The sequence below is a fragment of the Manacus vitellinus genome, unplaced genomic scaffold, assembly GCF_001715985.3.
Source record: "Manacus vitellinus isolate BGI_N305 unplaced genomic scaffold, ASM171598v3 scaffold_29_pilon, whole genome shotgun sequence".
Classification (NCBI taxonomy): domain Eukaryota; kingdom Metazoa; phylum Chordata; class Aves; order Passeriformes; family Pipridae; genus Manacus; species Manacus vitellinus.
In genome coordinates this window covers 642475-669742 of record NW_021940207.1, presented here as the reverse complement: position 1 = coordinate 669742, position 27268 = coordinate 642475, and the positions used below count along the sequence as shown (strand labels likewise).

At 38.6% G+C, this 27268-nt stretch overlaps 1 protein-coding gene across 1 annotated transcript; it reads right to left on the bottom strand.

Moving 5' to 3' along the window:
• Window positions 1-110: 110 nt before the first annotated feature.
• Window positions 111-25425, bottom strand: PIK3CA (phosphatidylinositol-4,5-bisphosphate 3-kinase catalytic subunit alpha). The gene is made up of 21 exons (XM_018075035.1): window positions 25288-25425; window positions 18392-18805; window positions 16661-16870; window positions 15744-15994; window positions 13887-14132; window positions 12943-13028; window positions 10979-11084; window positions 9851-10003; window positions 9615-9749; window positions 7988-8112; window positions 7521-7602; window positions 6889-7053; window positions 6222-6325; window positions 5250-5421; window positions 4917-5023; window positions 4284-4405; window positions 3678-3756; window positions 2642-2812; window positions 2271-2388; window positions 1945-2096; window positions 111-836 (listed from the first exon to the last, which is right to left on the bottom strand). The coding sequence occupies exons 2-21, from the start codon at window positions 18741-18743 to the stop codon at window positions 566-568; spliced, it is 3207 nt and encodes a 1068-aa protein (XP_017930524.1). The 5' UTR covers window positions 18744-18805; window positions 25288-25425; the 3' UTR covers window positions 111-565.
• Window positions 25426-27268: the final 1843 nt, after the last annotated feature.

Genomic DNA, 27268 nt, shown 5'->3' with positions numbered 1-27268 from the left:
GTGCTCCAAACTGCACACAGAACTCAAGGTGAGGCCGCCCCAGTGCAGAGCAGAGCAGGACAATCACCTCCCTCACTCGGCTGGCGATGCTTTGCCTGATGCCCCCCAGGACACGGTTGGCCCTCCTGGCTGCCAGGGCACTGCTGACTCATATTCAACCTGCCAGGGACCAGGACTCCCAGGTCCCTTTCCACAGCTACTCTTCAGCCTCATTCCCCAGTCTTTACAGCCAGGGTTGCCCCATCCCAGGTGCGGAATCTGGCACTTGCCCTTGTTAAAATTCACACGGCTGGTGATTGCCCATCTCTCTAATTTGTCAAGGTCTCTCTGCACACATCATACTAAAGCTTAATTTTTGAAGTGTACAATTTTAGTGCTATCTGAAACCCTGTTTTACATTATTTTCTGACAGTTGTCTGAACAATTAATCTCTTTTCTTGCCATAAAATCTAGTGTTGTTCATGGTTTGTGCAATTCCTATGCAACCAGTCTTTGCTGCTAACGGGTATTAACAGTGCAGTACCCACAAAGCGGGGTATCAGTTCTTGCTTTCTCTGCTGTCTGTTCAGTTCAAAGCATGTTGCTTTATTGTGTGGAAGATCCAGTCCATTTTTGTTGTCCAGCCACCATGGTGAGCATCATTCATTTGCTTCATGAAGTACTCCAGAGCTTCCTGCTCAGTTTTGTCCAATGCAAGGGTCTTTCGAATGTAAGCAATGTCATCAAAGGACTGCAGTTCTGGCATTCCTGAGCCAAGCATCATGGAGAAAAGGTTGATGAAGAGATTGGCATGCTGCCGAATTGCTAGGTAAGCCTTATAGCACATCTCCTGAAACCTGGAAGAGACCAGGGGGAAAAAAGCTCAGTGTATTTCCCTACGAGGTGCACGTTACTTCTTCACCTCAAAACCAGTTTTCAGGTAACCAGACACTAAAAACTGGACACACTTAGTCTACTAAGAACACCATGATGTTGCTGAGAAGGTACACTCCTCTTCCTACTTAGTTTATCTTCATCTGTACATGAATTAGTAGTGGTCAGACAAACACAACAGCCAAACTAAAGTCAGGCTTTCTAGCCTTAAACCCCACGTGCAATTCATGCAACTGTTCAGCACAAATTTATGGGAGTTCACAGAGCTGTTTGAGCCATTGCTACTGACATTTCAGATTTTAAAACATGTTTCCAGATACACTGCTGCAAACAGTGCTTTCCTGGTTATCATCAGAGATGCACTTTTCCTGTAGTTTTACGAAGGCAGTAGCTTTTGCTCCTTAGATACTCTGAAGAATACACTGAAAACAGGGACATTTGCTGTATCACATTGGATGAAAAATACACGTTTATGCTGAAATCATTAACTTGAGTCAGGTTAAGGGGAAAAAGACTGGATCGCTGGAAAGAGATATTAAGAATGACTATAGCGACTATTATTATTATTATTATCATTATTATTATTTTAAAGTTCTCCTTTCTCAGCAGGTTTTGGACAATATCCCAAACTACAGAGGCCATCTGAAGAGCTGGTACCACAGCAGCTATAGAAGGGAGAAGTATGGCTGAGTGACCAGCAAGGCTCTGATGCACATAAAACCCAACATTTAAGAATTCTCAGTACTTGCAGTTTTGCAACACCAAGAGGATTTTAAATGTTAAGTCAAAGAAATTTCAGATGTTTAAAAAATGATCATCTTTAATCACATGTGTGCTGACCCTGCAAATCTCAGTGAGATTTCATGGACCAAAGGTCACGTAAGTGCTAAGATTACCTATTGATTTACAAGGGGGTGGCTGATCTTCAACTAAAGAATTGGAACATACCCACTTCAAGCCAAGTAAAATACTACTTTTCAGTTATAAGGTCTAATTATTAAATGTCACCATAGTAAAGTGCATTTTAGGTACAAAATACTCTGGAGTTTAAATGCTTAAAAGAAGGCTCACCTTTCAAACTCCCTTGTTTTGGTACATTCTTGGGCTCCTTTACTAATCACTATTAGGAAGTCTTGTGTTAAGACAAATGGCACACGCTCTCTTTTATAGCCAAATTTTTTCTTCTTGTGATCGAGGAAGTGCCCAAAGTCAATGTGAAACAGCTTGGAAAGACAGAAAGGTATTTTAAGATTAGTAATTCCGTGTTTAAATGAAGTCACAGTAAAATCGATCATTTACTTATAGTTCTGATAGAGTTTTTTTTTTGGTTTTTGAAAACAAACTCATATCGAAGTGAGGATGACCTTAGGGTATGGTTTTAGAAAAGCATATCTTACTTGTCCATCATCTTTGACCATGATGTTACTGTTGTGGCGATCACCAATGCCCAGGATAAAGGTGGCAACACAGTAGCCGGCACAAGAACGTGTAAACAAGTCAATAGCTGCATCATACCTATCCAAAACAGAAAAGGAGACACTTTCCTCAGGTATTCTAATAACACAGAAGTGCAAATTTTCCTTTCTCATTAAAAGAGCTACAAGCAGGAATACCGGGGAAACAAGGGCAGGTAAAAAAGAAAACAAAACCAAAACCAGATAGACATAATTATGGACATAAACTTCCCACTTGATGAACTTTAGTTCTCTTGAAACTTCCATCAAAAACAAGCACACGGACAAGAAAAACAGGCAACAGGAAATCTCACATGTCTCCTTTGTTCTTGTCCTTGAGCCACTGGTGCAATGTATGGCTGTTGAACTGCAGTGCTCCTTTTAAGCCTCCTTTACATTGAATCTGCATGATCGTGTGAGAGCTCCTCACGACCTCGATGAGTCCCACACAGTCACCAATTGATAAACAACCATAAGGCAACATCCTGAAAGACAAAGGTTAGTGCTTTGTTGGTTGTTTTTTTTTTCCTTTATAGATAATGGTGGCAAGAGGTGGGAGAGGGTGTATTTTTGCAGATTTCTGTGTCTGGCTACTCTTTAAGTCACAGGCAAGTGTAACTCTGCAAATCACTCTCGGACAAAGCCATAATTCTGTCACTCCTTACAGTACTGGAGACAAAACTGTGACCCACGAGAGATGATGCAGACCAATAGGTCCTTTTGTCTAGATAAGGAAATGAAAACTGGGGGTTCCTTGACAGTGCAGTGACAGCTGTTACATCCCCACTAAAAATCCACCATGCAGCAAACACAAATTTGGAACCACAACCTGTCTAGCATCAGTTTTCCAGAAGCAGAATAGTTTATACTGAATGCCCTGCAGAAGCTGTGTACTCACAGGCTGTCTAGTCATGGAGAAGCTGCACACAGATCACACTGGGCAATACCTACTGTGGGTACTGAAATGACAACCCCAATTACAAAGAGTCACTGCTCAAGAGGGCTGTGGGTTTGGCAACATGTTCAAAGCCAAACCTACAGACATAATCAGCTGACCACAGTGTGGCTACTGAGCATTAGCCCTTGTATCCATCCCTGGTACGTAAATCACTCCTACCCACTTGAATAAGACTTGAGTATTTCTCAAATATGATCCTAGGTTTAGAAAATCCAGTAGTTTAGTTAACTGAAGGTTATTTAAAAAATCAAATATTGCTCTAAAATGTACAAACATGCCTATTTATAGCATTTCATTTATTACCCTTGGGAAAACAGGAGCAATCTCTGGGAAAAAAACAATGCAAAATCCATTAAGAACAGTATTGCTTGGAAATGACTTCTAATGCTTACCGAAGGTCAAGACCCTGATTTTGCCAGATGTTTTCCATAATTCTAATTATCTGAAGTGTCAGCATGTCCTGACGCAAGTCTGAAATAGTCAAAGGTTGCAAATTTTGTAACACCAGAATACTTGGTTAGATCTTACTTTACTTTTCCCCCCCAAAAGTATGTCTAAATACATCTAAAGGTAATGAGGTTTGCACAGTTTAGGGTTTGTTCCCTCAATAGAGAAAAGCATGTTTTAAATAGTCAAAAATCAATATAAACTTGTGGTGGTGGTTTTTAAAAATATACACTAAAACCATGAAAATGGAATTATAGATTATAGATCTGTAGTATCTTGAAGACATCTTCAAGTAAAAAGAACAAACAGTACATAGTATTATGTTCCACCTCAACAGGTTGAACATCTTAGAACATAGAAAACTTGTACTTGATTGAGATAAATACTTATTTGTCCATGTTTAGTTTTTCTGGAAAAAAATGTCTTTGTTCAGCTGATTTTTAAAATTATTTTTTAATATATGTATTTTATATGCTTAGAAAAACCACTAAACAATAGGTTAGGAAAATAAACAGATATGTAGTGTTTGAATTACACTTATTTTTCCTTACCATCTCCATTTTTAAATATTATCTCATTGTTCTGAAATAACAATTCAGACATAATATCTGGGTTTTCCCAGTTCAACCACAGCGGCCTTTTTGCAGATGACATTATCCTGCACTCCTCAAGCCTAAAAGAGATAAGATATCTATGAAATAGGCACAATTTGATACTCATATCATGTTTCTGTAATACTGTATAGTTTTGTTCCCCCTGTTTTGGACAATATCTGAACTAGTACCAAATTAAAGATGCAGAGGTAACTGACAATCCATGATTTTTAATTTCAGACTCAGACTTAAATTAGTAAGTGCAATGTTAACCATTTGTTAAGACCAACAGAAGATACGATTATGCAGTAAATACTCCTTTGGTAGTGCGTGGTCCTTACAACTGGAAAAAGGATTGCAGTTCCCATCACCTTAAAGGAACAGCTAAGGATCACGTTGTTCCCTAATTTCTTACACCATTAGATTGAAATGACTGTCCTGTTTATGGATTACTCTGCTACAGATTTTATTCAGTGAAGCTTGAAGATACTAACATTTAATATGTTAACATTTAACCTCAATGCTGTCAGTGTTACCATGGCTAAACATTTACTTAAATACCCAGACAAACTTCAGAACTGAATACGATACCGGAGATTCCCCAGCTGATGCGCAGGATTGAGAGGAGAGATAAAACCTTGCAAAGCATCCATGAAATCTGGCCGTCTCATCTGTTCCACAAGGAACTTCATCTGTACCTGATAAATAATCACATTACACAAATTGAAACCTTTAACTTTAGCTCTATTGCCTGAAGGGGTAGACAATGGCATTGCACAGAAAACATTACAGCTCCTAGGATAACATAAACCTAAACCTACTGAAGTTGGCATTAACGCTTTCCTAGTTCATCACATAGAACAGTTCTGAGTAATTCCTATGACAAAACAGCAACAGTTTTGATACATGGACAGATTATAATACCTTCTGGGTCTCATCTTTTTTCTCCTGCTTGAGAATATCTGTGAGGTTGATCAACTTCTCCATAGCCTCCACCTGCCTGCTCAGATGCTTTAGGTACATTCCACACGCTCGACAGTAGGACTCCAGAAGTAAACCAAACCTCTGACTGACAGTTTTATTGTGCATTTCAGACCTACACAGAGAGGAAGAACAGTTGCAGCTTAGAGACAAGACCACTTAGAGGTGTCAAAAATTAAGCTATACTTGTGACTTCCTCATACAGTCCTAAAATACATCCCCTCAAACAAGTTAACCAGGCAACTTATTCCCTTTTCCTTGATGGTTACCAAGGAAAGCAGAAAACTGAAAGCACAAAGATGCCTTGCTTCTATTTCTGTGTCTGATCACACCAGCTTAGAGCAGCATTTTTAGGTGAGACCAAGCTACAGCCTTGTATGTTGGAGACTGATCTATACTCAGTCTTCTCAACATGAGGAATTTCAAAAGCCCATGTTATATTCAGTAAGGAAGAACACTGAGATATTTGGGCTATCAAGCTCTATAATAAGCCTGTAATAGGCAAGGAAAATAGTTTTTAGTAAGCTTTTTCAAAGCTTTATCTGGTCAAATTGAGTGGCTTTCATAGGTCTCATATATTTGTAAAATTATCTGGAAGAAACTGATGGAGGACTGGGCAGCTAAAAATCTGAGAGGCTTTCAGCAGTCTCAGACTACCTTGTTTTTACAATAATCATCATTAGACAAAAAGAAGGACATGCCTAAGTATCTATTATTAACTAGCTTTTGAATCTGCAAGACATGATTTCTATCACCAAACTATGCATTCAAACTGTCAACCAATATAAACCAATCTTTATTCTGAGTGGTAACATCTTCTTAAGAATGGACCTTTAGTATGCCAAGCCTTTAGAACAACTAATTGTTTATAGGTAATAGGAATCCCACCACCCCTTAACATGACATTAAGCTTACTTTAGATGCCAAAAGAAGAAGTGTCCTATCCTTTGATTGGTCAGTGCTTTCTTGAGTAAAAATCTCACAAGCTGATTATCTAAATACTGTTCGTATTTCAGAACCTAGTTAAGGATAAAAGAAAATTAAAAAAATCATCTGCAGTTATTATTTCTATGAAAAATATACAGATTAAAGACAGTTAAATAAAAAGCAATCTATGTTTTACATTAATTTTTGTAGAATGACTGATCTTGGTATTAATACTTGCATGTGTTAGGATTTGAACAATATATGCTAACTGTGCACTGGCTGCTTCTATTTCAGGAACTTAGCATCTGATGTTTCCTTTACTGTTACCAAATATTTTAGCCTCAACTTGCTCAAAATTTTGAGAAGATGCTTCTGCTCATCCTTTCCCTTATGTTAGGACAGCTGAAATAGCTGCCTGTTCCAGTTGGTAGAACAGTTTTGCATCTCTGCAAAATTCTGGCATTCAGTATCAAGAAGCAAAACCGCAGCACTACAGAAAATAAACTACATTTCATCTTCTCCTAAATAATCCACAAAGCAAACAGACATTTTTGCTGACCTATTTTTCACAACATCTTAACTTTTGTTGTATTTTAAGCCTCTGTGATCACTGAATATACACAAGACAACAAACACACCAAAATATGTTACGTACCTGTACCAGCTGGATTAGATACTGAGACAGTTTGTCATCTGTCAGGGACTTCTCCAGACACCGAACTGCAAAAGCTCGCACCATTGGATCTGGATAATTACAGTCCAAGAGCTCCATTGCTTGCTCTGGCTTGATTGAAGGCCAGTCTTTTACCAAACAGTACATCTGTGGACAAGAAGTCCAGGCATGTTACAAGTTTGCACTGATTAGGAAGAAGGCGTAATACAGAGCCATTGGCAGGTATTGTCAGACACAAACTACATCTGAGTAGAAGCAATTTACTTCCTTGTCCTCTCAATCAATAATTTGATATTAGTTGCCAGTTGACTTTGTTGTTTTATCCACTACAAAAAGAATGAAAACAAACTCTCACATTTAACTGACAAGTTGCAACATAAGAGGGATTCAAGTAATGCCAACCAAGAGAAAAATCTTAAGACTCAGGCTGAGCTAAAGAACAAGAACTCTGGACCAGAGGCATCTGTCAATTATAGTGGCAACTTGAATCATCCAAGTTTTCATTCAATGTATCATGCACACATAACATGTTTTTAACTTCTAGGAGTTTTCTTTAAAATAGCATATTTTAAAGCTTCTTCAAAACTTAAAACTTCTTCAGTGCTTTTTGTTACCTGGGCCACTTCATCTCTAGAATTCCATTTAACAGACAAAAGTAATTTGGGTAGAATTTCTGGAGTATTCACACAATAGTGTCTACAAAAGAGAAAAAAGTTGCATGTAAAAAACATTATTTTTGCTTCAATAACCATCTACTATGTCCCCACAGCCTTGCACCTTTTTCTTCCCTTGTCAGCAGAATCCCATGGATACCCAGACGGCTGTCAGGATCCATGCATGCAGGTAAGACTGAAGCAACAGGGAAAATGTGAACTCACTCAGTAACTGACTTTTCTCCATGGCCTTAACCAAGACATACAGTGCAGAACACTTTGCAAGCCTTGTCTAAAATACCAACTCCACAGTATGGAGGAAAAGGGAGCAAAATCCAGCATAATCATGACAAATTTAGAGGGAATGGGGTGAAGTCTTGTTATGCCAACAAGGGTTTTTATTTGGTTTGGTTTTTAATTTCCAATACCTGTGTCTCCAGAGGAAGTCCTTCTCTTGCTCAGTGATTTCAGACAGAGGGTCTCGTGTACAGATGGCTCGCAACTGCTCCTTGTCACTCTCTGTCAATTCACTGTCTCTGGCTATTCTGTTACTCTGCAGAGAGAAAGTGGTACATTAACCCTCCACACAATTCTTTCTGTTGCCATACAACACACAGGAAAGTGTGTTTAACACAGTATTTTAACATTTCAACTAAATCAGCAGTGTGGAGAAATGGCAGCAGTTGATATCTGATGAACAACACAATGCAGCACAAAATGAAACTGGTCATTTCTACCCCCAGCTTGAGACTGCTGAGAGCTGTTGAAAGGAGTGAAAAAGATTCAGAACTAAAAACAAAGGCTTTTCCATATTTAACCACTATGAACTTCTTCTATGGTGTTTTAAGGATTATCACCAAAAAAAGATAAGATAGTAATTTGAGACCTTATTATACTTCAGGGTTTTTTTTTCAATTGTAAAGTGTAAGTTGACTACTACTTTGCCACTGAAGTGAGTTTATCCTCCTCACCATTTTTTATTTTTGCCTACAGACAAAAAAAAAAAATGAGTTGAGCATATACAAGCTCAGGTAATAGGCTGTGTTATAGCAAAGGAATGTTATTTACCAAGAAGCCAGCTGGCCTTAAACATTCATTGAGAGCCCTGCAGCATTGCTGCATAAACCACAGCAGATATGCCATTTTATGAGGGACTTCCTGCAGAGTATTAAGAGAAATCAAATGCCTACAGCCTGTTGTTCAAGATATGTTGATATGTTATAAATATCACCAGAATTCCCAAACTGGACGCTCACTACCACCTACGCAGTTTTTGGCACAGCGAAACTTTCCACCACAAGACTCTTCTTCACACAGACCATGGAGCTCTCTTGGGGAAACTCTCAAGACTTTGAAGCAGCCTCCAGAAGAAAATGTAAAACAACTAATTTCACAGCCATGGTTTTAAATACACAGCAATTTTAGCTTTGCTGCTTTTCTTTTTTTACTTCTTTTATTCATCCAAGTGCTTTGAAGAAAGCTCCAAACCTCACCAAAAAGCCAACTGTCAACGCCCAAGCTCCCTTCCGTGGAAGAGAAGAGATAAAGGACTACACCCATGTGTGTGCCAGTCAATTCTCTTAAAATTCCCTCTACTTATGGTCAGAACTAGCCCATAAAACAGACAGTAAAGAGTTTAAGCACCTCTGGGTTACACAGGAAAGTCTACACATAAACATGAAACTGCAACAAGGAAAAACAGCGCCACTGACAGAGAACTACAACTTTTGAATAGTTAAACTAAGTATTTTAGACACCTGAATTAGCAATACAAAAATGTTAAAAATGCCCTAACATTTTGTACAGCAAGACAGTTTCTCTTTGAAGTGTTTTGGTTGGTGAGTGAACCATTAGGTCAGTTTACTGGTAATATAAAGAAAGGAGAATATATTACTCATTTTACTAAACACACGACAAAAAATTGATTACGTGATTTTACAATAAATCAGGGTATAAAAGAAAAAAGTTTTATCACTAACATACTGAGTAAAATAAAGTAGTAAATAATACTCTCCTATTTCAGTAGCTGATCTTGGAAGGGGGGGTTTGCCTTACCTGCCCTGCATAGCTGTAGTTGAATCCCAGTTCACGTGATATTGTCCAGTTGGCATGTTCTTCTATCACTGCCATATCTGGAAACTTTACAGGATTGCTAAACCAATCAAACTCCAGCTCTAAACATGGAGTTTCCTGTGTAAAGGGAATTCAAATTACTTTTTCTGTCAAATGATACTTATTAGAATACAGCATATTTTGAAAATATACTCTTGAGGAAGCTGGCATGCAAATACCTTATTTGGATTTGATCCAGTAACACCAATAGGATTCAACAAATCCTCCAGCCCATGAGGTACTGCCCAGAGATTCAAAGCCATTTTCCCAGATACAAGAGTGTCTGTGTAATCGAACATGTTTATATTTCCCCAAGCCAATGGACAGTGCTCCTTAAAGAGATTAAAATATGATTTTTTTCAGGGTCATCTATGAATTACTGCAGAGCGAGTCAGAAGAAACAATATATTCCTCCCAGATCAAGTTGTTACATTCCCAGCTTAGCAGAAAGCAGATTGTGGAAGCTGCACCGTATTTTTCTGTGAATGACTGTCATAGCAATCATTTTACAAAATTATATCAAACGAATTGCAAACACATGCTGACACCTTCCTCACATCAGAAAAAGTCAAGATGATGTAGAAAGTTTTTTTGACACAGAGAGACTTTTTACCAAGGCCTGTAGTGAAAGAACAAGGAGCAACAGTTTTAGACTGAAAGCCAATAGTTTTAGATTACGCAAAAGAAATATTTATTTTTTTTTTTTATGGTAAGGGTGGTCAGACACTGGCACAGGTTGCCCTGAGAAGCTGTGGATGCTCCATCCCTGGAAGTATGCAAGACAAAACCCTCCTATATAGTATCTGTGACACACACTCAAACCCAGAATGTAATGATGCTGGTGGCTAGAATTAGATGTTGCATGTAAACTATTAAAAATTACTACTTGAGATCTTTCATCAAATGCTATAGGAACACAGATTTTCTTTACCTGAAAATTCAACTCTAAAAGTGTAAATATCGTCCTTTAAAGATAAATAAGTTAGTAACATGGGTTTACAAAATTAAGTTTAAAGGCATTTCCACCTCAAAACACTAACACTGGTCTTTGTGACTGGAAATGCAGCATAGACGTGATTTACAGGGCTCAACTCATAAGCTTTTTTCTGTGTAGTTTAATTTCCAAACACAAAAATAGTGGTAGCCTGAATAAGACACAAGAAAAAAAAACCACCCTATTTTAAGCAGATTCAAATCAAACAGTGCACTAAGACTCCTTGCCAGGACAGCATTTACCACATGTTTTTCCCAAACTTGATTTAAGTAGCTTTTGCTCATTAGTGCATTAAATCCATGAAGCATTTTACCTCCTTAGCTCCCTTCCGGCCTTTAACGGAGCAGATCGAGAGGCAGAGCCGAGCAGCACGTGGGAGATCAGGAATGTACATGTCATACAACAGCCATTCATTCCATCTGCAGGATTCAGAAAGCAGAATTAAACCAGGTTAAAGGAGAGCATGCAGGCGAGTGCATTCAATCAAGAGTTACACCAAAAGGCATTTGTTATATTCCAGTCTAAACTCTGCATGTGCATAAAGAGTACATTTTCTTTACTGAAAAGGGATCTCCATATACACATTTGACCACATCCACTTCTTTTGGGAATGGTAACCTCCCCAGTAGCCTTCTAGCACCAACACTGTTTAAAAAATCATGGTAGGTTCCATTCCTGCAATCTAAACATAATGGATTTGCATATATACAATATATGCAATATAAACCTTACTGATATAAGGTTTAGCCTGTGAAATATTTTTCACTTCAGGGAAAAAAAGAAACTGGGAAAAATGTGGCATAGCTTTCAGAACTGAATTAAATTTTAACTGCTGAAAAAGATAACTGCAAGATGGGGATATAACACAGAAACTCAAATCAATGTTCCTAACTCAAAGATATTTTATTTACTATAGTAATAAGAGCACAGATTGGTTCGACAGCAATAGTTTGGTTTTGTTTTCATTAGCTTCTCTAAGTAGAATTTAGTTCTCAGTTGGAAGAACTGTGCTTCTGAAGAGGAACTTCTGAATACAGTTTCTTCTAAGCAGATTGTCATGTTGAATTTTCTCAGTTGAAAGAGGCAGCAGCTTCCAAGGACAGCATTAATTTTTTCAATGTGTCTGTAGCTACTAAAAGCAGTTTTACATAGAAATAACTGTGAAAGCCTTTCTCAAAGAATTAAGAAATTGGCAGATAACCTTCAATTCGCTTTTCTTATGTGTTCATTTCATAAAATAGAAATCTGTGCAATTATATTCCTGTTTTTAAGTCATAACCTTCACCACCTTTCTCAGATTTTCTCTCTGAAACAGTTTAAACTATCAGTTCAAGTACAGCTATATTCAGGGCAACTCAGAAGGAGAGTCTATTTTTCAACAACTATGTATATTATTAGCCCTTTAATTATAAAACCTAATCATATTCATAGAAAACGTACAGATAAAAATAAAAGTTTCAAAATTTATTAATAAAGACATGAAGTCGGAAAATGCAAGTCAAGAATTACTTCTGCACACATACTTTGCATCTAATCCTAGCAGATGCTGGAATTTCACACCTCCTCACTAGTTAAAGTTATGAGAACAGGCAGCTAAAAGATGTCTTCAGTGTTTATATATAAATATATATAAAAATTGGTTTTGCCCTCGTGAGTTCAGGTCATTTTTTTTCCCAGATAATATTGACAGTATGTCAAACACCCTGGAAAATCAGCCCAGCTCTGGCAGTCACTTCCACGTTAGCAGGTGATACCCATCTCTCCACATCCACGTGGTTCCCCTTTGGAACACACTGTGCAACCTCCCCAGAACCAATATGCAGGTTACATGACATCACACTGCCTCGTGCTGAGAGTGAAATCTGAACCTGCAGCTGGAACACCTGCTGCTGATCCACAGGCAAAACCAGAGCTCAGCTTCCTAGAGCTGTGCTGGTTTCACAGTATTAATGAGTGAATTATGAATTATAGTTTATATATATGAATTATATTGGTGTTTCAGAGGCGACAGTAAATGCTCATGTAAAACTGATCTGTTCAGTAAAGAAACTATACTTTTATATGCAAGATAAAATGCTTGTGTTTGAATTAAATGAATGTTATTTTTATATATAGGGTTATGTAATATATTTTTACAAAACTTAAGGCAAAGGATTCCCAGCAAGGAGCTCTACCTGAGTGAAGTAATGGCTAAGTGGAGCCTTTACTCCCTCAGTGCTATCATTTATGATGCCCTGGAAGTCAGGTTCCCTATAGTCACTCAGGTGTTTAACTTACCTGGGGTTAGAACAAGGTACCCTCTGAGTATTCACATTGTCACACAAAGGTTCCCCTCCATGGTAGATACCTGTTCTAACATAGATCTGAAAACAACATCCATATTAGTACTGTCTCTGAAATACTACTATAAACAAATTTTTGCATTGCTATCAACACATACCAGGATTACAACCCATTATCCTTTCATTTTCAGCAAGTGCAAAACAAAAACACAACTGAAAACCAAACAGCCCCAACATTCCCCAACCCAAATTAATTCATGCTCTGTCAGGTGTGAAGCCAAGCATATAAGCAAACCCTTCTAGAAAAAACATATTGGCCTTTTTCCTTACTAATTGCAAAACTAGTCCTTAAAAAATAAAGTAATCAACTTAAAATGAACACTAAAATAAAACAACTCTGGAATTTATTCTCATTTTTTCCTGTGCCAAGGTACAGTGAAAAAAAACACCAAACAAATTCTGAGGAAAGAGAGCCAGGGTTGTAGATGTCTTCAATGGGATTGAACCCTCCACCTGCCTTTTGTGCCTTATCACCCCACACCTCTCTTTTCATAAACCCAGACAGCAGCACATTATCCAGCATCCCCTAACCAAAAGTACTGTCAATTACTGTAACACATCCTTAAACATAATTATTTAGAAGCAATATGGGTTTTCTTTTTCTATCCATTACATACTCTGCTGAAGGGAACTATGCAAACTGAATCCTGCTTCCCCCAGGCAGAATATTTAGCTAATTACCACAACTTGAACTTTTTAAATAGTATACAAGTTTCCATATGCTGAAACATGGACATATTCTTTAGAATCGAGCACTTCAATTTAAATAAAAAGTGGTATCATTTTCTAGTTAAATAACTCTTCTTTTCCAGTGTCAACGCAGAACCGAAAACTCAGGAGGAAAACTGTGAGTTGCTGAAAATCATGTGACGCCTTTACCTTGTCTATGTCTCTAATGTTCACATTTACATAGGTTGCACAGAGGATCCTTATTCTGAGAGCACTGTTTATAGTCCAGAGGGATTTGGTTGTAGCCTCTCCGTTCATGTAGGGTGTAGCTGTGGAGATCCGCCTGGAGTAGGATGGCATTGTGAAGGTGTCCAGGGGCAGCTGGGTGTACAGGCTCTCCTTGGCCATCAGCATCAGGTTGGGCATCCGACCAAGCATTATACAGCTTCTTATGTACTGCAGCAAAACAAACCCAAAAAATGCTGTATGTTTTAAAAGTCTACACTCCTGGTAATTCAAACCTATGCAGGAAATCAGAAAAGTAAAAGTGTATTTAAAGAGCTGGCTGTGTCCCTGTGTGCACAGCCTTTATGGTGTTCGTAGTTACAACATCCAAAAGTTTCAATACATGCTGGATAGGGTTGCACACCTGCACTTCATACAGATTTTGTGATATGAACAATGTCTACAACAAGAGGCTGAACTGGAGAGAGGGAGCAGAGCTGACAAAAACAGTCAGGTTTCTTGTATAGCTCTTTAGCTCTGGTGCAGTGCAGCACAAAGCAGACGGATTTGAGCTGTCCCTGGAAGCAGTTGACACGTTTTTGAACAGCAAGTGCTGTACCAGCCTGCTGTGCAGCCCTAGCACAGGTGACTGGTACTCCTGGTCACAGGCAGGAGCACGAGGCAGATGGCAGACAGTCATTTTTGGTTCAGTTGTGCTTATTACCTTACACTCAGCACTGATCCTGACAGACTGATCCTGACACACTTTAGCTGTAAGGCTGTTGGTGTCCAGTCGGGTCTGAGTGCTGAGAGTATTTAGTCTGGCAACAGCACCACAAAATACAGTGTTAATTCAGGTCCAGCCCTGGAGTTAATGAGCAAGCTCTGCTGCAGCACAGCAAAGGCAAACCAGATGCTTCTGAGGAAGCCACGCTAGATCAAATAGGTCTGGTGTTTGATCTTAAGATGACTCTACAGAATTATTCATGTATGCCTGCACTTGTTCCCCAGCTCCCATAGTACAGAGCTGCTTTTCCCATTACTCAGGATCCCCCACCCCTCCTCTCCTCCATTGCTCTGAAGATCAGACTGTTAACCATTTTAGCTGAAGGAATGGAAGCTGTTTATTACAACAATTCATTCCTCAGAGAGAAAGCAGCAGCAGTCTGTCAGGAAATCTACAGCGTGACATTATTGTCTGTTCCAGAGAGGGCTGCTCAGATGCTCTTCTGTCAAATGTTCTGTCTCACACTCCCAGCACTAACAAAACCCAGGCAGTGAAGGACAGACAGACACAAGCAAGGCTTAGCAATGATTTCTGTGGTGCTGGAGGTTTACATTTTTTATCTTATTAAAGAAGTGATAAAGATGTAAGTAACAGGAAAAGAGAGTTTTCTCTTTTTCCACCCCATTAGGACAAGATTTACAGTAGCAACAGTTGTCTCATAATTTACAATCTGACTGAATTTCCTTTGGTGTTGCATCAGCACTATTCAAATCTAATTCATCTCCTGCCATTAAAAATCTAGGATATTTTTAAAAGTACCTACCACTGATTTATCACTAATGTTAGAGTTAAGAAAGAAGAATAAAAATTACGCTAGTGACACAAATTCTAGTTTAAATTACATTTTCTCCTCATGCTCTTTTGAAGCACATAAAGCAACAAATATGCACACTACACACGAGCATCAGCCAATTTGTTTAAAGGGGCATACACTGTTACTTTCTATGTTTTGGATTAATTTAATGAAAAAGTCAAACCTAAAATTGATCCCTTTTCTCCCCCACAAATTTGGACTATTTTAGAGCAGTTCAAAATACATCCTTCATGTTACTTACCTTGTACTGGCTCAGTGGACATTTTTCTAGCAAGTATTCATCACAGCCACACACTTTTAAGATATATTTGCCCTGGTACTCCAAGACACAAAGTTTCAGTTGTTCAGATGACAGCAACATACTTCGTGTTTTCTTCCTAATTGCTTCAGCAATAACTTGCTCAGGCACGCAGTCATGGTTGATTTTTAAGGTGTATTTCTGCTTATCATTGTTTGGTGAGACTATTACCCATATCACCACTATAATTTGCCCTAGAACAAATGTAAAATCATGTTAGGTCTATCTTTTTAATGCAGTTTCAAAACAAAAAGCACAAACTCCCCCCCCAAAAAACCCAAACCAAACAACTCTCACCTCCTTCCCAACACAGAGAATTGTTTTCAGTATTAAATAAAGATGTAAGCAAGATTCATAGTCCAAACTGACAGAGGGGTTTATAACTTCTGCAAGGAACTAGGTGCACTCAGTTTATTTTTGACTCTAGTGTAAATTCAAACTTTTAGCCCTGAGGTTAAGAATGTTTTTATTAACTGAATACTACTGACTATTTGGCCTTCAAGAAAACAGCAGTAACTCACTCATATTTCAGGACTGCAAGATAACTCACTGATTCAGCATGATTTAATTCCAGATTTCTGAATGTCATAGAAAACTGCAAAACCCATTCAGAAGTCACCTCTATTTACCGAGTTATATTTCAAGATTTAGTTATCGGAATAGCAAAAAGTGTAATTTTAATTATTCTTTTGAACCCACACTCTATCAAGAAAATTATTCTGAAGAACTTAAGGTGTAAGGGATTGCTATAGTGTACTAAATACAGTACATAAAACAGTGATTTACCTCAGTCAACAGCTGTACTTTTTGACTTCAAACACTGAAAATACATTTGTTTCTACTGTAAATATTGATCTTACCTTTGTCTAGTTTATTGTATATGTGTTTGGGTAGTTCAGCTGAAGACTCTACATTTGGAGGGTAGACATACAGCGCTCTGCTGTGCGGTGCATTGGCATCTCGAAGATCCACTGCTTCTTTACAAACATTGAGAATGTTTCTTCTAAAGTCTTGTACTTCTGGATCCTTGACCATGTCAAATTCACAGACAGGCATGCCAATAGCAAAACCTGCAGCATGGAAGCAGCATGAGGAAATAATTGTAACTGACAATTACAGCTAAAGATTCCTTCCGTCAGTCACCAAAAAAGCATGTCTTAAACAAAATGCAGCATAAAATACGTGTCTTAAACATTGGCTTCTACATAATTGTTTTATATCATTCAAGAACCACACAATTCTAAAGTCAAGTGCACTTAGCAGACACAGAAAAGGTTAGAAAACAGGTGCCCATTCCCTGAAGATCCTGGAAGCCTTAAATCACTGCTCCCACAGCTGACATTCCTCCTGGAGGAAAAGGACCAGTACTGAACTTCCTTTGAAGTCAGCACAAAGTTTCCTAAGGGGACCAGAGGAGCTGTGACACCTGATTTTTTCTAAAACCCTGGCAGGATTGTTGGTAGCTATTGGAACCATAATCAACTGTGCTTACAACTGAATGACAGCTATTAATACTTTTGTTTAATGATCTACATTATTTAAGACACACAACAAGCACACCAAGAGATACTGAACTTAAGCTCTTTGGCAAAGATTCATGTAATAACAGTCCACTTCTCTCAAGTCCTCAGTCTCAGAAGTAATTCCATTTGCTTTAATGAGATGACTTGGATATATCATTATTTATGCATGAATGTTCAAATGGAACCTTTCAATTGTCGTGTAGCAGGGTTACCTGACCACTGCTCTCCCCTAGTCCTGAACTGGTTGAGCTTTACAAAACACAAGCAGTTTACTTACGATGCATTCACAACTATTAAATAATTTAACAATTAGGAGCACCCCAGAACAAGTATTTCCAGTTGACAAGTCTCTACTACTGCAGTACTCCCTTGTTAGCAATGAAACGGGAGTGGGGATGTTTGTATTGCCTGAATTTAATACTTAACCAAGATGCTGGAATATATGCCAGTCTCCCTGTGCTTCCTCAGTGGATCGTGGAAAACAATAAGCTACTTCAGAGATGATTCAAAACATCACAATTTGTCTCCTCTCTCCCTCTCCAACCTCAGATGTTTGTTTCCCTCCTCTTTAAACGCTCTTTTGTCCAAAGGGGAAAAGGGAAGACAAAACCCACCTAAGAGATTTCACTTTCTAAGCAAGCCAGAGAAAACTTGTTATTTCAAATGTGGTTTAAGATTCGTAGTTAAATCCAGAATTGAGAATTCTGTAAACTTCAAAACAAATTATGATTGACTTCCCAAAAAATACAACAGGCTTTGCTCTGTAATAATGCGAAATCCTGATAATAAGAGACAAGCAAAAAGATATCCTCCAACCCACAGGCAAGTACAAATATGTTTAACAAAGCCAAGGCTTTAGATGTGAATGAACCAGAACAGCAAAAGGAGTTTAGCTCACAGTTTACAAATATTGGCTCTACTATGATCAGCACCCTTGGACATTTGATGCAACAACTGACAGTTACGAAATGCAAATGTGACAAACACAACCCATCTCAATTCTTTATATTTTGAAGAGGAGTAGTCAGTTAAACAGGTTAGCTATGTTTAAATAAAATATAATCTCACCTATTTCTCTATTAAGAATCTTTTCTTCTCTGTTACCTACTGGTTCAATAACTTTTAGAAAAGGCTGAAACAGTCGCAGGTCACAAAGTCTCCGTGTTTCATCGAAAAATTCTTCTCTTTCCGCTTCTTGCGTAACACTTACAAAAATGTAAGAAGATTCATCCTGAAGGAGCTGATAGAGAGGGTATTTTCTTGCTTCTTTAAAGAGTTCATGTTTAATAGTCAGTAAGGTGGCCTCACGGAGGCATTCTAGTGTCACTATCATTCCATTCGGGAGAAGACACTCCACAAGGATCCTCGGTGGCATCAAGTGGATGCCCCATAGTTCACCAGATGATGGTCGTGGAGGCATTTTTAATTCTTGAGATAACTTTGCACTCCAAGCCCTTCAAGCAGCGACTCGTACGCGCAAACCTGAGGAAGAATCAGAAATCTGAATATTAAAATTTAAAATACAAACATCGCCGGGGATTTCAGATAAAACTGTTCGAACACCGCTTGTAATTACAGATGAATATTCGTGGCTGTATTTTACATTCACAAAAAAAGACTTGATACAACTGATGCCTAAGGAACTTGTATTTTGTCTAAATATCTACTCAAACAAAACAGTTAATGGCAGAATCATATTAGTTTGGAAAAAATGCCAATATACACATGGTCTTAAAAATAGAGGATTTTTTTTTACCTGGACTTTATAAGTTGTGATTATAACACTTCAGTAGCACAAGAGATGAAAATATCTAATATTCAATTTATTACAGAAATTTTTAAACAAACTTCAAACCCAGTTCATCACATTTTTAATTTGTAAAGAGAAACATATTATCATGTGGATGATACAAACCATCTGCTTTGTTAAGTTTAGCCAAAACCAATGCTTCTATACTTCTTTTTTAAACTATTTTCTAATCTCAACCCTCTGAAGTATTCAAACAACACTAACATAATAGTTATAAATATTTATTGAAACCTCTAAGCTTGATTTTAAGAATCCATGTACACACAAGATTGGCTGTAGCTTTTCTGAATTAGTATAAGCTACTTATTGCAACAAAACCTTTTCTTCCGTGAATGAGACAGAAGAACTGAGCTCCATTAACACTTTTTAGTTGGGCTTGTTTTACTTAGCATTGATTCCCTGTTCCAGTTCCCTTTGGCAGCTGCATGAATGTCTTTGCCAGGCCAAAGGAAAGGAGAGGAACACGTGTCTGACCTTCCAGCTGTGCTGCTCATGCCACCCTAGAGCAGCTACAAGAAACACAGTATCTGGACAGAGCAGAGATGTCTCGTAGCCCAGGGGCCAAGGGCAGATGCCAAAAAAAGAGCAGAACCACCAGGCAGGTACACAGTGATACTTCACCAATAAACACTCGTAATCGCTACCTATTTTTAATGTCCTTAACCAGACATTAACATGTCCTTAACCAATAACATTTCTGTATTTGCAAAAGAAATCCATCAAGAACTGCTGAATTTGTTCAGGATGTTTTCACACATAAACTGTTGGCGTCCTGGGACAAGAGTGAAGAACATTTCATGTTGCAAAATACTTGCTCTTCTTTGTTCTGAGGCCTGCTACTTTCACCCAGTATCCCAGATTTTTTGTTTTGAAACAAAGTTCCTTATCTTTGCATTCCTTGCTCTTAATTTTACAGACATCCATTACAGGATCATGAAATGTTAAGGGTTGGAAAGGACCTTAAAGATCATCTTGTTCCAACTCCCTGCCACGTGCAGGGACAACTCCCACTGCACCAAGTTGCTCAAGGCTTTGTCCATCCTGGCCTTGAACACTTCCAGGGACAGGGTATCCAGAACTTCTCTGGGCAACCTGTGCCAGGGCCTCATCACCCTCACAGCAAAGAATATTTTCCTAGTATCCACCTAGACTAAACTTCCCCTCTTTAAAATATATATTTATATAAATATACACTGTGCATATATGAATAAATTTATAAATATATAAAATTTATATATAATTTTTTTACATAAGTTAAAAAATAAAATAATGATCCTCACTTCTGTACTCCTACATCTTGGTACTTATTTTCTGAAAAGTTTTCTTCCAAGTACATCCAGTACCTGCTCTTGCCACACTCCAGTTCTTACAAAGAAGCATTAGAATGAAAATGATGTTTTCCCAAATCCACTGCTTCCTAAGCAACTCTGAGTAGCAATAAGGTTGTCTTTTTTAATCCCTCCTTTGTAGTTGTAGTTTGGGCTTTTAAAAATATCCACACAAGTACTGAAGTGCCACTGCAGATTTAGAAAAATGCTTTTCCACTAATACCTCATGCATATTTAGAAAGGCTTTGCAAATTACTTCTTTTTCAAAGAGAGCTTAAAGAAGCTGTTTTATTTCCCTCATCATTGTAATAGTCTCAGTGAGCGGATGCTGAAATGGAAAGTTCTAAGCACACACAGTGTATTTAAAGAGACAAACTTGGGAAGCTTACCAATTACAAAACATTACCAGTGAACCCAAATAACACCATTTAGAGTAACTTAGAGGATTCCAAATTACCGATAACTATCCTCAGCTTATAGATAAAAAGAAATACACAGGTTAAATGGCGTCTGTTTGATCAGTCAAAGCATGAACAAGACTCCCTCCCCACATCACTGCATCAAGTGCCATCAAATTACATTTCTTAATTACAATCACAGGCAGAAACACATCACTGTTATGGCATAAACCAGCACGAAACCCCCAAACAAACAAAAATATGCAGTTAAATGAACTTTTCCTGTCCACACACATACAATGGTAGTATAGATGGATCACAGTCAAATTAAATATTTACAACACTTGACTGAGTTTATATCAGAAGTCTTTGAGTTTCACAATCCTGCTGAGACTCCTCTGAACTGTAAGAGCCCATTTTCACTGCAAGAATGGTGGCTCGTTCCACTGTAATTTTTCCTTCCTCCTCAACAACAATTGCCAACAAAGAACCAGAGGCAGCAGTGGGGGACACACACATACATATTAAATCCTTCTAGCCAAGTGTCTCTTCAAAATAAATGTCAGCCTTGGCTTCTTAAATAATTCAAACGGTAAATGACAACTCAACACCATTTCTTCAAAAACTTGCGAACGGTCCAAAAATGACATCCCAAAACCTACACTTTTTAGAGCAACTGCACCAAGACAGCAGCTTTTGTTTTAAACTGGGATATAGACATGTGCTGGAATGGTGCACACAGTCATTCTGTGTGCACATTCATCTCACTCGCACATGTAATCACGCCTCCAGGGTTTGGATTTGGAAAGCAAAAATGTAAACAGAAACAGTTTTGAAGTATAGCTGGCAGCTTGTGTTTCTGTGTACACTTTCAAATCTGGAAGGCTGCCTGGAATAAATAGAATCAATTATGTTCTTCGACAGTGAAAGGACTATAATTTTAAGGGAATTCTAGAGAGATGTTATTTAAGTCAAAACTAAGGGTAGAGGCAAACACTTCAAATGAACGCTACACCACACCTGCAATCCCTGACCTTCCAAAAGCACTTTAAACATTTTTCCCCTGCCAAAAGCTTTGGGACACCTGGGCTTGTGCAAAACACTTGACATGTCCTGCACCCTTGTCTCTAAACTGGAGACATGGATATGACAGACGGACTGCTCAGTGGATAAGGAATAGGCTGGATGGTCGCACTCAAGAGCTGGGGACAACGGTTCAATGTCCAAGAGGAGCCCGGGGACAAGTGGTATCCTCAGGGAGATGGACAGGCTGGAAAGGTGAGACTGTGCAAACCTTGGGAACTTCAACAAGGCCACATGCAAGTTGCTGCACTCGGGTCAGGGCATTTCCAAGCACAAACACAGGCTGGGAGGAGAATAGATGGAGAGCAACCCACTGCCCTAGCTGAGCATCCAACCTAGAAGTGATCAAGTTTTGAGATTCCATTCAAAAAGAGTAAACATACATGTGGTGGAAGAAAGTGGGAAGATAAACAACATAACTTACACAACACAGATTCCTACTTGCATCCAGATACACTTACCATATTAATGCTGATTTATATAATCTATTTTCTCACAGGATAGAAATTAGCTATCATCTGATATAGCTGATATAATCCCTTATTAAGAATAAGAGATTCCAAGTTCAGAAAATTTGGTTTTGGTAAACTGTGACAGTTTTATCACCTCACAGGTAAAGAGACACTGTGCATGTCAATGAGACAATCTATGGAAAAAAAATTATTGTTCCCTTCAGGAGATGTATAGCTAAGGCTCTCTCTCATCAGAACAAGGACCTACAGGTTCTAGAAGGAAATTTTTTCATCTCTGATGCATCAACTAGCAAGAAATCTAGCAAGCATAGAAGGAAGCAAGAAATATACTGTGCTGTAACATTGTATGGAATGTATAAAGTATGGGATGCTTATGCAAATAGATGCACCCATTCCAGTGACTGAGAACTGAGTAATTTTGCATTGCTATAAACATCAGCTAGTGTTTCAAAACCCATTCAAAAGGACAGACTAAACACTCAGTGCAATTTTATCAGTCCATATTTGAAAGTGAATGAGTCATTCAGTAAACTGCTACACTTTAATTGAGGCCCATTAGTTTTTCCAGTCACAAGACAAATCCCATTACACTGTTTTTACAGACAGGATGTAGCAATGTTTTATAATAATTTGTGGTATCTTTGGTATCAGAGAGCTGCTCGTAAGAATTTGTGTCTAATTTGATTTCTTTTCCAGGCAGAAGTTTCCCCTAGAATCCCGGCTTTGCCTTAAGAAAAAGGCTTCTATTCATTAAATAACCTTAATTCTCTATCAAATTGACAGAATCATGAACTTCCAGGTATGAATCCCAAATAAGCCTTTATAAAATACTGTGGAATCTCCAAAACAGAAGCTGTGGGTTTGTGTAGATAAAAGAGTTCCCGGAACAAGAACAACACTTTTCAGAATGCAAGAGACATTTCAAACTTCCTAAATGCCAGAATGTTTTATCCTCATCTTCAGAAACATCAGGAACTCCAAAACATGAAGAAAACTGGGCAGAGTTGCCTGTCTAATTTTGCTGCTGTCCAAACCTGCTGTCTGGTGACAGTAAGACTGCCTCACACTAGATATTTTCAGTACTGTCCTTTTGTTCTTCCTCCTTGCCAAGCTGGCACTTTTCCAAAATCCGGGAAGACTGGTACAAAGATGTCTGAAACTGTCCTCCATGAAAACATTATTACACACATTTAAATGGTAGAAATAGTGCTTTGTTTAGAATAGAAAACTGAAGATGTTGCATTGCAGTCGCGTCTCATTTTTTATGTTCTACTTTCATCCTTATTTCCCAGAAAACACGCAGATACACGGAATTGCTTATCTGATCACAAACAGCAGCTCAAGGGAAGCAAAACAGAAGGGTTTAACACTGTCAAAAACACTTTAGCAATTAGTTTCCCTCTGAAATGGGCAAATAGTTCCAAACACCACCAATTTTATTTGTAGCTACCTACTTCTTCCCACGTTCAAAAACAGGGTCAAGTACATTTGCCTGGCTCTAGAAGGAGTTAAAATTATTGGTAGCATCTGTAGAATTATAGTACAGCAGAAATACAAGATCATTCTTTCCTGTGAATGTAAAACCTCACTGAAAATTAGTGAAAAGCAGTTTCAGTCGAGTTAGATACAAGAGCATGGGGCAACTACATTTCAGAGCTGTTTTCTTTAAAGTTATCTTATGTCCAGGGCTTTTTTTAAATTTCAGAATACAATATTCTTGTAGTGACTTTCAGATACCACAAATAAAATTAATGGCGAGGTCATCCTGAAAAAAAAAGAACTCACTATAAAGTATTGCCCAAGAGGTAATACGTGTTTTATGTTACTGAATAAAACAAAGGATCAAATGGCTGTAATAAAACCGAGATGAAGAGTTTAAAAAGATTTACTATTGCTGGAATATTTCTTTTTACTCTCCAAGAAAAATCAAAAGAGTTTTGCAAATTCTTATTTTCAAATCCCCTTGCTCACCACCCTCCCCCACCCATGCAGGCACAGTGTTTATAGCTTCACTCAGTGTCTGGGAGCCACGAAAACAGGATCACGAGAAAGAAACATTCACAAGTTGCTGGTGACCTCTACAATTCCCACTACGACTGTGCTTTTCCCCTAGGGATCCCATGACATACCAAAGGCAGAATGTCTGTCCTAGAACATTTTCTTCCAGTTAAAGGCAGAATTAAACAAAGGAAACCCTGGAATTAAATGTCCCTTTTTAGTCCGAAATCATTCAGTAATTCCATTTCTAGATCCACCTCAAAGGGCAGGACTTCGTTATTTATAGAGGACTAATAGTCATAAAGCACAACAAAGAATTAGAAAAGCAAGGTATCTTCTCTTTACACTTCACATATCTGCTTACTCATTACTTCAGCAATTAGCTTGGCTTGCTGTGTAGCAGGATGAGAATTTCTCTCTCACCTAGTTCTGGTCTGGTTGGAGCTGTTCCTCCACAGCAAGGTGTGAGCTCTGGAGCTCAGTGAGCATCACACAAACTCTTTCAAGCTCTTTAAATAAAAAGCCTTAAAGTTTGGCAACAAGATCAGAGCAACATGCCACTTTGTACCCACAGAAATAAGGTTTTTCTTTGATTACATATTTTTCTTTAATACTCCATTTCATATGACTGACAAACATTGTTTTATGTGAACATGAATAGAAAGAACATGAAGCAAAAGCACACCACAAACCATACTCTGCTCCTTGCTACAAATATTAAAGATTTCAATGTCAGCTCTTTTGCATGCAGTTCTGCTTTTGGAAATTAGTGCAAAACGATGTAAACAAAAGATTACTCTAGAATGTAATTCATTAAGCTAGATTTGAGAAGTAACAAATGCCGAATACATAACTAAAAATATAAAAAGTCCACCTTAAATAATGCTGTTTAGTTTTCTTTCCATGTTTCTTCCCATCCTCCCACCTTCCTGGGATATTTGGACCGCAGACAGTAAACAGGATCTTTAAAAACAGGAAGTGCTGGCACACAGACAAGGAACCAGAGCAGAGTTAATCCAGGTGTTCTGCACTCCGGCCGAGTCCGACTCTCCACGCGACGGGAGCAGCTGTGGAGCAGACCTGGGATAGGGCCTTCCCTAGTGCTGACCTCCCCGGGGCATGTCACCTCGGCTTATAGAAGTAACTCCCTCTGTTGCAGCAAGATAAACCTCCAGTTGCATTGAGGAAGAGGAAAGATTTCCTCTCCCACTGTCCATACCCAGAAGGGCAGGGAAAGAACGGCAATAAAACTCCGGAGGTGCTGCAGACCTCACACAGACCCCATCTGCCTCTCCAACACAAGCAACAGCATCAAGACGGTTCAATCCACAACGTTCACCTGACCAGCTCCTCTGGATGGAAGGCACAAAGAGCACTGTGTGTTCCTCAGAAAATGTGACTGAGATTAGGCCCACTCCGGTTTACTAATTTACAATTATCTCTACACAAAATATTCACCCTGTGAGCCCTTTTTTTACTGAGACGCAGCTGAGAAAGACATCAGACTCAGGCTGACTTACAGTATCTTGTGTACTTCCCATGTAACATTTCTTGGGATGGAATCTGGCAGCAACTTTAAACTGAGATAATGGTTTTTTGCTATACTAAGTTACTCCAGACCCTGACAGCAACTAATGTGTAAAAACAAAAAACTTCTGCATGGACTTACCGAATTCAGCTAGCAGAAACAATTATCTTTTATTTACTGGCAAACAGAGGATGGGATGCAACTTCATTTTTGTTAGGACATTTGCAAGGAACAATTGCCTCGGCAAAAGCTGTAGAAGTAGGTTGTTTTATTTTTCTCTTTGTTTGAGCTCCTAAACTGAAAAACAGACACAATACTTTCTCCATTGAGCTATTTCTTAGCTCCCTTTTCAAAACCATTTGTTGAGAGAAGGAAGTTTGTGGCAGAGTTAACACAAAGACACAGCCACTGTAATGAAAAAAAAATTCAATTCTGCAGCTAAACACACTAGTGCTATAAACAGCTGAAATTCAGACAGTTCTTAGCAAACTATCCAATACAAAGACACGTGGAATAGGATAGCAGGCAAACAAATCCAGTTCCTCGCAAACCCTGCCCTGTAGAAGCTACACGAGCTGTAACCGCAACTGGAAAACCCCACGGCTTTTCAAGAGTCTGTTGGAAACACTGCAGTCCTACTCCATAGTAAACTTGCTTGTGATACAGAGTCAATGGTGATTAACCAAATATTTATTTAGCAGTAGATGATAACCCTGCTGAAAAGTAAGCAGCAACAGTTTTCCACAGAATATTATCAACAGACCTTTATTTACTCCAGCAGCAGACTGAGACTGTCCTGCCTACCCCCCCCCACCAAGTGGGGAGACTATTCAGCTGCAAAGCATTTGGCACCACTATCTGCTCCCATCAGGCTTCATCTCCCTAAAAGTCAGTGATCCCACAGGCGTATTGCATCTAAGCACAAAGGAAAACTGGGCCTTCTATGTGACACAACACTGAAGACTAAATTCCTAATTTTGTAAGAGTATCTGACTTCATCGTATAAGTTACAAAGAAACCAAAGTTTCTCTGAAACCTGAAGAAGTGTTAATCCTGTTCTAGCTGTTGACCCTGGTAGAACAGCCCTTTTCTCCACATTTACAGGTTGGACGCCACCATCATGATGCTCGAGACACTAATGCATTTACATTTGTGTTCAACAAGTGCAAACAAACATGATTCATTGTCATTAGGTCCTGCATGCTTCAGCCTGAAGTACAAAACCAACTCTGGTGAACTGTGACAAATGGTTCTTCAGCATCTTCATCCAAATGTTTATCATTCCTGTACATGTCTGTTGGAAGCACCTGATAGGATTCGATGTTAA